The 12683-nt window shown below is 36.9% G+C and overlaps 1 protein-coding gene across 1 annotated transcript in view; it reads left to right on the plus strand.

Annotated features, from left to right (window-relative positions):
- The window catches only part of LOC117117557 (serine/threonine-protein kinase/endoribonuclease ire-1-like), a gene marked incomplete in the record, with an annotated part of 15509 nt that extends 4640 nt beyond the window's left edge, over positions 1–10869 (plus strand). Inside the window, 14 exon segments of the mRNA XM_033261890.1 lie at positions 426–597; positions 696–754; positions 1045–1306; positions 1517–1598; positions 2098–2224; positions 2943–3286; positions 3718–3890; positions 4255–4384; positions 4715–4871; positions 5212–5405; positions 5662–5800; positions 6017–6144; positions 6398–6589; positions 6945–10869. Coding sequence (XP_033117781.1) covers positions 426–597; positions 696–754; positions 1045–1306; positions 1517–1598; positions 2098–2224; positions 2943–3286; positions 3718–3890; positions 4255–4384; positions 4715–4871; positions 5212–5405; positions 5662–5800; positions 6017–6144; positions 6398–6589; positions 6945–7142 — 2357 coding nt within the window.
- Between the last annotated feature and the right edge of the window lie 1814 nt (positions 10870–12683).

Below are 12683 nucleotides of genomic sequence, written 5' to 3' on the forward strand. Positions count from 1 at the left end.
GATGTGAACATGTATCTACCAAGAAGCGCCTCTTTACGGCTGCTAGGTAGTCATGGACCACGCCCATACGCAATTCAGCACAATGACGCTGCAAGTTATGGGTTATTCTCCTACCTTTACCTTTACCTTTTGCTGGTTCTGGTAGTGGAACAAGTCTTCTCAGATTCAGGACTATAACCTCATCTTTCAAGACGAGTAGGGGGTTACCCCGGTGTACTGATCTATATAGCCCCTGTTACCCTGTGGTTATTAGATCATTATGTTCTTTTCAGGATGTACCTATGTAAACATAATCACAGGTCAAATAAGACAGGCTATTGTCTTAATTGTTCCAAAAATTCTTACAATCTTAAGACCTAGCATATGTAAATAGTTTATTGTGTCCAAGATTCCCAGTTTTCAATACTTCATTCCCATTTTTCTAGGTAAGAAAACAGACTCCTGGATGGGGATAGACTTGGTTGAGGGCGTGAAGCAGTCTGTGATGAGTACAGAGGTGGAGGAGATTTCTTGTCCGTCCTCGAATGCAAACACTCTATATATTGGCAGGACCGAGTTCATCGTCACTGTCTTTGATAGCGAGACCAAAGAAAAACTGTAAATATTGGTTTTTTTATATTCTTGTTTATTACGTTTTATTTATAGTTTGTTTAAATACATATTTTTTTAATGGTTTCTAATTTTCTCTTTGGAAGGTGGAACGTAACTTATTTAGATTATTCAGCACATGTGGCCACAGACAACACAGACTATGGTAAGACTTGATTTTTTATTACTTGTTTTTATGAAACCTTTATAATTATATCAACAGTTTAATTATTCAAATAGTTATCAGGGAATAAATACAGGGTTTGGGTGATAGATATTTTAAGGATGGGTGATAAAGGGTGGGTAGAGGGCCATGAAATTAGCTTTTAGACTGGGTGGAAAACTTCAAGGCTGGGTGGCCCCGCCCACCATAACTACATCCATGGGAATATGAATTAAAAAATTTAATAATTAAGGTGTATTAAATATTGTTTACTTTTTTCTACTCTTAAACAGGTCTAACATATTTCACATCAGTCACCGAGGGCTCACTAGTTGTTCTAGACAATCACAATGGTGCGCTGTTGTGGGAAGGTATCTATGACTCACCTGTCGTTGGCCTGTATACCCCAAGACACGACGGCTTGACCAAAGTCCCATTTACACCAGTTGCCCCAAGTACCTTAGCTCACCTCCAAGGTGGAAGTAGGGAATTCCCCTTATGGCGGGAGAGACTTCTAGAGTTTAGCAGAACACAAAATGAACAAGATCATCTGTTGTAAGTAACTGAGAATTCTCTAGAATTTTTATTTTCTAGTATTTATTTTTGTTAGAAAATATGCGTCCTAATTTTGTCGCTGCATACCAAAGTTACAGTATGCCTTTTTCTTGTTACCTATACTTGAAATCTCTGCTTTAATTTCTGTTTTCTTTTATTTCAAGCTCCTTTGCATTTTAATGCTATAAAAATCCTATTATTTGTCTACAGGCCTACTTTGTTTATTGGAGAGCATAGCTATGGTGTGTACGCCTTGCCAGCAATGGTAGCCAAAGGAAGTGTTCCAGTCATGGTAAGGATACTGGTCTTTGTGTTGGAGCATTTTGGTTATTAAGGTGTTTTATAAATTTTAGGCTATGTTCAGACACAACAAGTTACGCCAGCATAATGTTAATTGAGTGGTATGAAATTGTGCTTGGCATAGCGAATGCCAGTATTAATGCACAATCACTGGTGTATGGTAATCCACCAGTAGACCCCAGATTGGCATACACCACTGAGTTACAACAGTCATGCATCAATGATTTTGAACCCGGACCAAGATTTGACCAATCACAAGAGCATATCTGTAAAAAGTGTGATTACAAATACCAGAGAGGAATAATAAATGAATAATAATTAGTAATTTTAAGATAATTTTCCTCTCCAGTAATTCCTAAATACCTGTCCAGACTATCAATTTTATTTGACAAAAACATGTGACATGCCTAAATATGGTCATGATGACATCACATCATGACCATATATAGGCACATCATGACTCTGTATGGGCATACATTTTTGATTGACAGATGACAAGTCTACCACAGTTAGAAGGCCCCGGTGTCCATGACACAATTGCTAGTGTATTGACAGTGGATGTAGACTTACCCAACCCACTAGATCTGAAGCTTGAACCAGTTAAGACATTATTACTTGGTAAGTAAGCCTTACCTTATTCATATTTAATTACTCAAAATTAATAAAGTCAGTTATTCAAATATGTAGAACATTGACAATACACACAGGCTGCTCGCCTAGCTTTATGCATTGCAACTGGACAAGCTGTTCGCAGACCTATATATATGCGCTGCCTGGGAATTTTTTGTAATAAGCATATGTGGCAAAGACAAGCCAAACCAGTCACTCGTCGCAAATCCTGTTTCAGAGAAAATGGCCAAAACATGCTAAAATGTCAAATTTTAAAAAATCTATTTTTTGCACTAAACTAACCTTTATATATCTACACACCATTCTATGCAGTTATTTTCCTCATTTTCAATGTTAAAACAACACTTTTTAAGGATTTAAAGATAGTGATAGTGATTGTTCTTTAAACAGCTCTATGTTTAAACGCTTGTAACTTCATAAGGAAATGTCCGATTTGAATGATTTTTTAACCATTTCATAGCTATTATTTTACTCTCCAACACTGTATTAATAACACAAAATCGATTTTTGCGGCGAGTGACTGGTTTGGTTTGTCTTTGCCACATATAGATAACATTTGTTCTCGCAGACTACAGAATACTTTTTTCTGCTGACATGTAGAATTTTTAAATAGGATTTTTGAGGCTCTGACTCTAAACACACTTTTTAAACCAATAATTCTAGTACATATACAAAGACAGTTATTCTTATATCATATTTTTCGTAGGATACCATGAAGTGCCAAAAGATTCTGGAATAACAATAAGTCAAGATCAGAAACCCAAGCCTGATGTGATCGTCTCCACTACTACTGTAATGCCAGAGCAGGTGCAGCACCCACAGGCAGTGGCCAACAATAATCTACCACACAAGAAGCCTAGCAATGTGGACATTCCCAATCAATCAGCTAAGCCTGGATTTGAAGATGTCTACCAGTCCAGTAGTTATAGACAACCCCATAAAGCACCTGGCAGTGAATCATACCAGTTTGGGCTGAGTGACTCTGCCTTCATGGGCGGCATTGTGACCTTAGTAATCGGCCTTGCCTTGATTGTATATTGTTTACCAAGGGTATGTATACTCTCAGGATCACAAATATATTTTTTTGTTATAAATCAAATGACCTAAATAGGATTTTTTCACTGACCCAAATAGAGTTACTAAAGCCCTGTACCATCAAGTTTTATTTGACAAAAACATGTGACATGCCTAAATATGGTCATGATGACATCACATCACCATATTATATAGGCACATCATGACTGTATATGGGCAGAACTTTACAGGGCTTGGCAGTGTCTGTTTTTCTTAAATAGATATTACATGTAACTGCATGCTAATATAGTATAATACATACCCCAAGTATCGAAATGCACGCCATCGTGTCGGGATTCAATATTTCGACATTAATTATGTCATCATCAGGCTAATGCATGCTAATGTTACACAAATGCACCTCCACATGTACGCAGTGATTATGTATAAATTATTCTCTTCTCTAGCCACTCATCATTGTGTCTCAGCAACCACGTTCAGCCCAGACTTCCACAGGGTCATTGCAGGGTTCAGCAGAGGACAAAGATGCCATACCAAAAGGCTTTGTTAAAGTGGGAAAGATTTTGTTCAATCCTAAAGACGTTCTAGGACAAGGTTGTGAAGGAACTTTTGTCTTCAGGTAAGAACCAGCTTCATGTTGGTATTTAAGATTCTTGCTATCTAGTCCCAGGACCCAGTAGATTGCTGGTTAAGATGTTTGATCACAAAACTCTGTGGAGTGGTGGTGCAGTCTAGTGTTTAAAAAGCTCACCTAGATTGATGGGGAATGGCTCTGTCTTGGATGTTTACCATCGGTTTCAATTCATTTCACCATCTACCACCTCTCAATTTTCAATTTCCTCCTCTCCTTTGCCATTATTTCCTATGTTATTCCTGCTATAAGATCATTTTTCGATTTCTTCCCATGTCATTTCTATTATCTGTAAGTGAAACAAAAATGATCTTTTAAAATCACCAATTATTTTTTTTATTGATGCTTTCAGGGGTCGATTTGATAACCGTGATGTCGCAGTGAAGAGGATCTTACCAGAATGTTTCAGTTTTGCAGATAGAGAAGTAGATTTACTACGAGAATCAGATGAGCACCCAGGGGTCATCAGATACTTCTGTATGGTATGTTCAACATTTCCATAGGAATGGGCTGTACCTTGAGGGTTAAAATGCTTGCCTTTCTGTGTACCAAGTCATGTGACACCAGAATATTTTCTTGTGACTTAAAGGTGGTTACTCACTGCGTGTGACGGCGACGTGGAGACTCGGACCCAATGAATCGTCTTTTTAATGAAAATATTCATGCAGACAAAATGATACAGATGATAGGTGCAACATTCTAGGACGTACCTTAAAGAATGAAAATAATTAAATTAAATTTATGCTGGTTAATTACTCATTTATGTATTTGCCTTCCATACTTATTCATTTAATTGCCTTCCATATATGCAGGAGGAAGATCTTCAGTTTCGTTACATTGCCCTTGAGCTGTGTGCAGCCACAGTTCAAGACTATGTCAAAGACCAGAGCAAGTATGAGATGCTAAGCCCTACAGAATTGCTCCAGCAAGCCACATCTGGCCTAGCTCATCTCCACTCTTTAAATATAGGTAAGTTCAGTCATGTCTTTCCTGCATTTCCAGGCAGTTATCAGATGTCAATCTCTATGATATACTTCTCAGGACACACTACATATTCCGAGGTGTTCACTCAAAATAACTGTTACAGATTCTCTGTCGTAATGAGAATATACGAGACTGGAATTGAATCCCTAAGGAACCTGCAACATTACATGATAAAGAAAAGTTCAAGACAGCTGTAATTAATTATATGAAGAATCATCTATAGTCCAGAAGCTACCTGTGCCACCACCCCTCCTCACTTTGCTGCTTTTAAAGGCGTTGATCCAGATCCATTCTAATGTACTTTTTTATTTATTTTTATTCCAAGTGCATCGTGATGTGAAGCCACACAATGTCCTAATTTCCATGCCAGATAAATTTGGAAAGATCAAAGCAATGATTTCAGACTTTGGTCTCTGTAAGAAGCTAGCCGCCGGTCGCCATTCCTTCTCAAGGAGGTCAGGAGTTGCTGGGACAGAAGGTTGGATAGCACCAGAGATGTTAACTGGAACCGATAGAACTGTAAGTTCCATCTTCAAATTTGTCTTACTCTTTGTTTAGCCCTTAAGTAATAGCTTTTGCAGCTCATAGTCAGTCAAAATATTCAGCCACTGGCACCATGCATGGTTATCCTATAAACAATGCCTCCCAGAAGTTTTCTCTTCTATTGGGATTGGTAAAGCTAAATAATGCTAAATACTATTGTGCACACAATGACAATGGAAGAAAACCCCCCCTTGTTATGGATAGATAATTAAATGTGATTTTTATTTTGCAGACAACTAGAGTAGATATATTCTCCCTAGGCTGTGTCTTCTATTATGTCCTCTCCAAAGGAAAGCATCTGTTTGGAGAGTCTATACATCGCCAAGCTAACATTCTGTCTGGCACTTACAATCTAGATCATCTAAATGCAGGTAAGAAATGTGATTGAGTAGAGAAGGAACATGCTAGTACAGCTGTAAGTTCTGGGTTCGAGTCCTGTGAAACACTTTTTACATGACTAACTTCACTTAATTCTCAAAGAATTTTATCTGGTTCCACAAGTATAGTAGAAAGGCCTTTGGATCTATTTGGCTTCTCCAGACACAATTGCCTGTTTGGTTTTAAAATATGACATTTCCTTCTTCTAGATGACTATGTTTCTAAGGAGCTCATTAGTAAGATGGTGTATCCAGAGTGCAGTAAAAGGCCACAAGCAAATGCCATTCTTCAACACCCATTCTTTTGGAGTGAAGATAAACAATTAAGATTCTTCCAGGTGTGTATATTCAAAACAGCGCCCCCTCAAGTTTGATAACTTTAAGCTTGCATTATTCCTTTTTTAATAAGCCAATTCGTATTATGAATTGTGCATGCCCATATCCAAGGTCAGTCAACATAAACATAAATTGTGTGTATCTCGCTTGACCTTCATAGGAGCATACGCAGTTCAATTATGAATTTGTTCTTCTTTAATGCGCCCATTGATTGCTAATATCATAATCGTTCATTTTACAAATTTCTTTTTTCAGGATGTTAGTGATAGAATAGAAAAGGAATCTGTTGACTGCCCGTTATTAGTCTGTCTCGAATCAAATACATCAGTAGTTTTAAAAGGTGACTGGAGGCAGAATATAACAGTTGAATTACAAACAGACCTTCGCAAGTTCAGGTCATATAAAGGGACGTCCATCCGGGATTTACTACGTGCAATGCGAAATAAGGTAACATGGTACCTGTGAATTTACAGCTACAGTGCACTCTCCAATTCGAGACCCCTCTAATTTGAGACCACATATTCAGAGGACCAAATTACAATCTTCAATCTATTAATGCTAAAATAACCCTCTATGTGGAGACCGAACCCAGAGACCACCCCAAATATTCAGGTCCCAAATGTGGTCTTGAATTGGAAGGCAAACTATTATAATTGATTAATATTTCAATAACTTAATTGTTGATATTAACTTGTAGGTCCTACTCATTTATGTATAATTACGACACTACATTATAGATGCTGTTCAAACCAATTGAGTTTTTACAAATTGTAGATAATACTTATTTCTTTATTGTTGACAGAAACATCATTACAGGGAACTACCTGAAGAGGTAAAAGAGACATTGGGTACCATACCAGACCAATTTGTGCAGTATTTTACGTCACGATTCCCACGACTACTCCTGCACGTGTACCGTGTAATGGAGATATGCCGCTTTGAGAGCATCTTCCAGAAATACTACTTCCTAGGAGGTCAAATAAATGGGCCGTGCAGCTGATCGGGCCACGTTGTTCTTATAGGGACCGCACTATGCAGATGAGAGGCACGCTGTGCGATGGCATCCGTGCTATTTAGACAATGACTAAAATGTGTGTGAGAGGACCATGCCATTCGGATGAGAACCACACTGTGCGATGGCATCATCCATTCTATTTAGACCAAATTGTCCATGTTGGGGCCACGACAGTGCAATGTCGATGAGGACCAGACTATACTTAAATACAAGTTTCCTTTTAGGTACGTAGGTTGTACTGCCCTCTAGGGTTAACAGTAATGAAGCATCATACATGCTATTTAGACAGTGACCAAACTGTGCATGAGAGGGTGATGGCAATGCAATATCGATGAGGACCAGACTGTGCTTAAAAACAAGTGAACTTAGCTGAGTATGGATATACTGCCCTCTGGTGTTAAAAGTAATGAAGGAGCTCTACTATGATTAATAGATTTTGAGATGTCTATAGTATTAACAAGCTATTGTAATGATACTCCTGAGCATCTATATAATGTATTCTATACCTCATACATAGATTCTAATCTGGCAATAAAAAGTACTATTCCCCTGAAAAATAGTACTTTTTAGACCGATCGCGATGTGCAAAATCTAGGCAAACTTAACATCGCGCTGCTGACGGTAAAGGGGACTGCGACCTCTACGACGAGATTGGCTCTTGACCGCATCACAGATCAGCGAGTAAATGATAAACAAATATGGAGGCTGGTCGGTTCGAGATGAAGGACCAGCCTAGGCCTTTGCCATTACTGCTTGAAGCCGATAGCAAAAGCACCAAAAGAAAAATTAAATTAAATATGTCTTGTCAAAATTCAACAAATATTGCAAGACGATGGGTGCTGTTGAAATTGAGGAAATAAGCAAAGAACAGCTAGACACACTCTTTGATCGACTAGCTAGAAGTAGTAGAGTAGGCCTAGGCCTAGCTAGGCCTCTAATACTAGGCTAGGAAGTAAGTACTTTTTTAGGCCTCGTAGAATCTATGTATGATGTATGTAAAACAAATTTTGACTGCTCTAGATTCGGGGAACGGTGATAGATTAGATTTCACCATTTCCCGAATCTAGAGCAGTCAATATTTGTATATATATTGACCCCTTATCTAGAGCTTGTTTTAGTGCACCATTTTGGGATTTTAAATGTAGATTAAAATAAGTAAACAATGCATAAGCAAAAATAAATATTGTGACAAAATCATAGTTTACATTGATGATTACAGCTGCATTGTATTTTGCTGTATCATGGCAAGTGATCAACAAACTATGCACATTGATGGGGGTCATTGTTGTTTTACAAAATAAATGTTCCAAATTATCATAGAGTCTATATGTCTATGTCTACATACCAAAACCAGCGTACTCTCACTAATTGTTAAACCGAGTAATTAGCATAATAACAGAGAAGCTGTAATATTTTTACTAATAACTAATAATAAGTCAATACTAGTATTTAATTGACCCATCATTTATAATGTGGAGAATAAGAATTATTAAAAAGTCAATTTTCAATTAAATTTTCGGGCACTGATGCTGGCTTTGGGAGGGTAAGCCATATATTAAGAGACAGAATTGGCTCCACCAAAATATTTTGGTAGACTACTAGTGGGTCATACTATAAGTAATCTATGTTTTGCTGAGTATAATGCTGATTGTCTTCTCTATTATTTAATCTTCTAAAATTGAACTTTACTATTTAAATACTATGATATATTTTTGACTAATTGTTTGATTTTTATAGCCATTTTCAATTGTATATAAGTATGTTAAGCAATTTTTAAACATGTTTCTGCATGTCAGGCTAAAATATAGTCTGATGATTTGATTATTAATTGGTGAATTTTGAAATACTGCGTGAAAAATTTGGATGTGCAATGAGCAATTGAAAAGTGAATGAGCAATCAATTTCACATTCACTCGATAGAAATCATTTTACTTCTCATTTCCTTGTTCTGCTTTTTCAAACTGATGACGACTTTCCAAAATGATCCCTTACCAGTGAAAGGGATTACTAAAAAAATCTGAAACATAGAGTTCATCATTATTTGGGGGATCTTCTCAGATTTCTACAACATTGACGATTTAAATGAAGTTCCATACTCTGTAGTGTAATATTTCAGTGAGCTGTAATATCATATAATACACGGCGTAGTGAATATTTTGATCTCAAAATCTGTCCATTCAAGTACTTAAATTATGTGCTTAATTAAATTCCAGTATAAATGTAAGACCGGTGGCAATTTACATTATCATTTACTTTATGTTACCTAGTCACATAGATTTTAATGCTATGATTTGGGAGTGGTTGCTCTTCCCAATATCATGGGTAGGGGGCCAGGGAACCCAGAACATATCTGCCTGTTTTTAATACTAAAACTAAACTAAACTAAATTCATGAGTTTCATTTTAAATGTTTGGCAACGAAGTTTTGTTTACAAAATATATTATTTTCTGTGCAATAGATGTGTCACAGTAGTGTTCCTATATGAATAAGTACTTACTAAAGCTAGACAACATTTTATGAGAGTCTACACAATTTTTGTTTCAGTTATTAAATTGGTTTTGATAAACTGATTACAAACTGTCTACTCGGTAGGTGCTGACTCTAATTAAAGTTTATTGTAAATTTGATAACACAGAAGCATGTGAAAGAGTATTTTTATATATCTATTATATTTTTAGTAAAGGCAGTATCAGATATTTGTATTGTACAAATTAAATATTTGTATTGTCATTCTCAACATGTAATGTTTGGACTATAGTAGGCACATGCTGGGTCTGACCGTTTTCCGGCAAATCCATCCCTGCGCTCTGTGAGTTGAAACTATCCTTTACACGTACCATGTGTTGTGGTACCCAATGAAGTAGCACAGACGAACCTTTGCCCATGCAATGTCCTACTGGCATTTTTAGTGTGCAAGTATAGTGCAGAGTCGCATTGATGTTCGGCACAATTTATGCCCTTATTTGGGCATCAAATCAAACGTTGAGATTTGCAGGCAGAAATCAAATGTGTATAAAGCTCTGTCCACACTATCCAATTTTCTGTTGTATGCCCATATATGGTAATGATGTGCCTATATTTGGTCATGGTGTGATGCAGTCTAGTTCTAACAGGAGAGCAACTTAAATATTGTCTCAATGTGTTTGCTACATGCATATGGATGTATGTAATGTCAGTGGCGTATCCATGGGGTGTGCATGCCCCTCCAAAAATGACTCGCCTCGCACCCCCTTCCCAAAAAAAAATCACATTATTTTGAGAGTTTAGCAAAACTGATCACTAAGCCCCCCACTTTAAGACTTCTAGATACGCCACTGATGTATATATGTATTATATAAGATAGTATTTAATGACCAATCTTTAGCTTAGACAAATCTCATTTCAAAAGCCTACTCTGTAAGCACTCACCATGAACATTCCATATTTGTGGAATATAATTTCATAATCATGTTGTTGAAATCTGCCTTTTTATATCCACAATTAAGCTATGTTTATTGAGGTTTTTTTTTTAATTCCTGCATTATAATTATAATGAAATTAATTTATTTAAATATTTTGAAACTTTCTCATGTATATCACAAATTTGTCTACAAGGAAATGCTGGTGTGAGGTCTGGTACAACTATTTGATATATTTAATGTATATATTCCATTATACCTGAAGCATCTTGCCGAGGTTTTCTATGGACTAAATAAATGATCCAAATATAGAACACTGTAGCATGTATTTATTTGGAGTATGTTATTATTTTTGCCTTTCCTGCAATTTAAGTATGCTACCTGGTACCATTACTAGGCTACTGACCTGTCCAACAATTGGCACGAATAAAATAAAATAATAAAAATACTATGAAATTTAAATTAAGTGGTTTACAAGATGGGTACGATGTTAGTAAAGCTTGGTTTCCATACAATCGCTACATGCTATCGCCGACAGCTTTCCGTGATTGCGTCGAGAACTGCGCAGTACATAATATTGCACCGAAAACACTGTACCGACATTGGAGTGATGTGTACGAAACAGGGCTTATGATAGTTTTGACACAACAAACTATCCTATGGTGGTTTGATACTTGGATGCTCGAAGTGATGTCTTGCTGCTTTAGTAACTTACCTGTGGTTCCGTCACATTTCATATATAATAATCGACATAATTAAACAAGTGTGCATCTGAAAACCTTTTATTCCATCAGTCTAAAGTATCACCCGGAAAGGGTCCGTCACCGTCAAAAGCGGGGTTAAAGGGTCGCCTAGCAACCGGAGCCAGGAGCGAATTGTGTTCAGCTCCCTGACAGGGGAAAGGGAATCTACGAGGGTTCTACCCACCACTTTCCCCCCCCCCCCGCTTCCAATATTTTGAAACTTTCTCATGTATATCACAAATTTGTCTACAAGGAAATGCTGGTGTGAGGTCTGGTACAACTATTTGATATATTTAATGTATATATTCCATTATACCTGAAGCATCTTGCCGAGGTTTTCTATGGACTAAATAAATGATCCAAATATAGAACACTGTAGCATGTATTTATTTGGAGTATGTTATTATTTTTGCCTTTCCTGCAATTTCAGATAGGCCTGGGGTGGCGCCGGGGATACCGTCAGGTAGAGCTGATCTCCCCCCCCCCCCCCCCCATCGTTGAGAAAAACATTATTCGTCAGGGAGAAAAAGTGATATATATATATATTTTTTTTTAACATTAGTAGACTCTAAAATCGATTAAATAAGCCTTTAAAACCCTTAAATTGTCATAACACCCCCGCTAAAATATTCTGGAACCGCCAATGTAAACGTTCATTACAAACTTTATACCAACAGAATAATTCAAACATTTTTCTGCCATAATTTGAAATTTTATTATTTTAATGCTCTTTTCAATGCTAACTTGAACTTACATAATTGTCATTTTACTGTTTTAATTGTATTGTAGACCTACGTGTTTCTTACTATACTGTGCTTTTGTGTAACGGTTTTAATGTTCTGTATTGTTTGAATGTTTTTATTGTGAACGGACCACTTGATAGTGTGTGCCACTGATATAAAAGTGTACGATTCAATAAAGTTATTATTATTATTATTAATTGCAATCTACACAGCACAGTGCCATCAAGTATGCTACCTGGTACCATTACTAGGCTACTGACCTGTCCAACTATTGGCACGAATAAAATAAAATAATAAAAATACTATGAAATTTAAATTAAGTGGTTTACAAGATGGGTACGATGTTAGTAATGCTTGGTTTCCATACAATCGCTACATGCTATCGCCGACAGCTTTCCGTGATTGCGTCGAGAACTGCGCAGTACATAATATTGCACCGAAAACACTGTCCGACATTGGAGCGATGTGTACGAAACAGGGCTTATGATAGTTTTGACACAACAAACTATCCTATGGTGGTTTGATACTTGGATGCTCGAAGTGATGTCTTGCTGCTTTAGTAACTTACCTGTGGTTCCGTCACATTTCATATATAATAATCGACATAATTAAACAAGTGTGCATCTGAAAACCTTTTATTCC

Source organism: Anneissia japonica, unplaced genomic scaffold, assembly GCF_011630105.1.
Source record: "Anneissia japonica isolate Jap-2015-1 unplaced genomic scaffold, ASM1163010v1 scaffold287857_len828801_cov194, whole genome shotgun sequence".
NCBI classification, from domain to species: Eukaryota; Metazoa; Echinodermata; class Crinoidea; order Comatulida; family Comatulidae; genus Anneissia; species Anneissia japonica.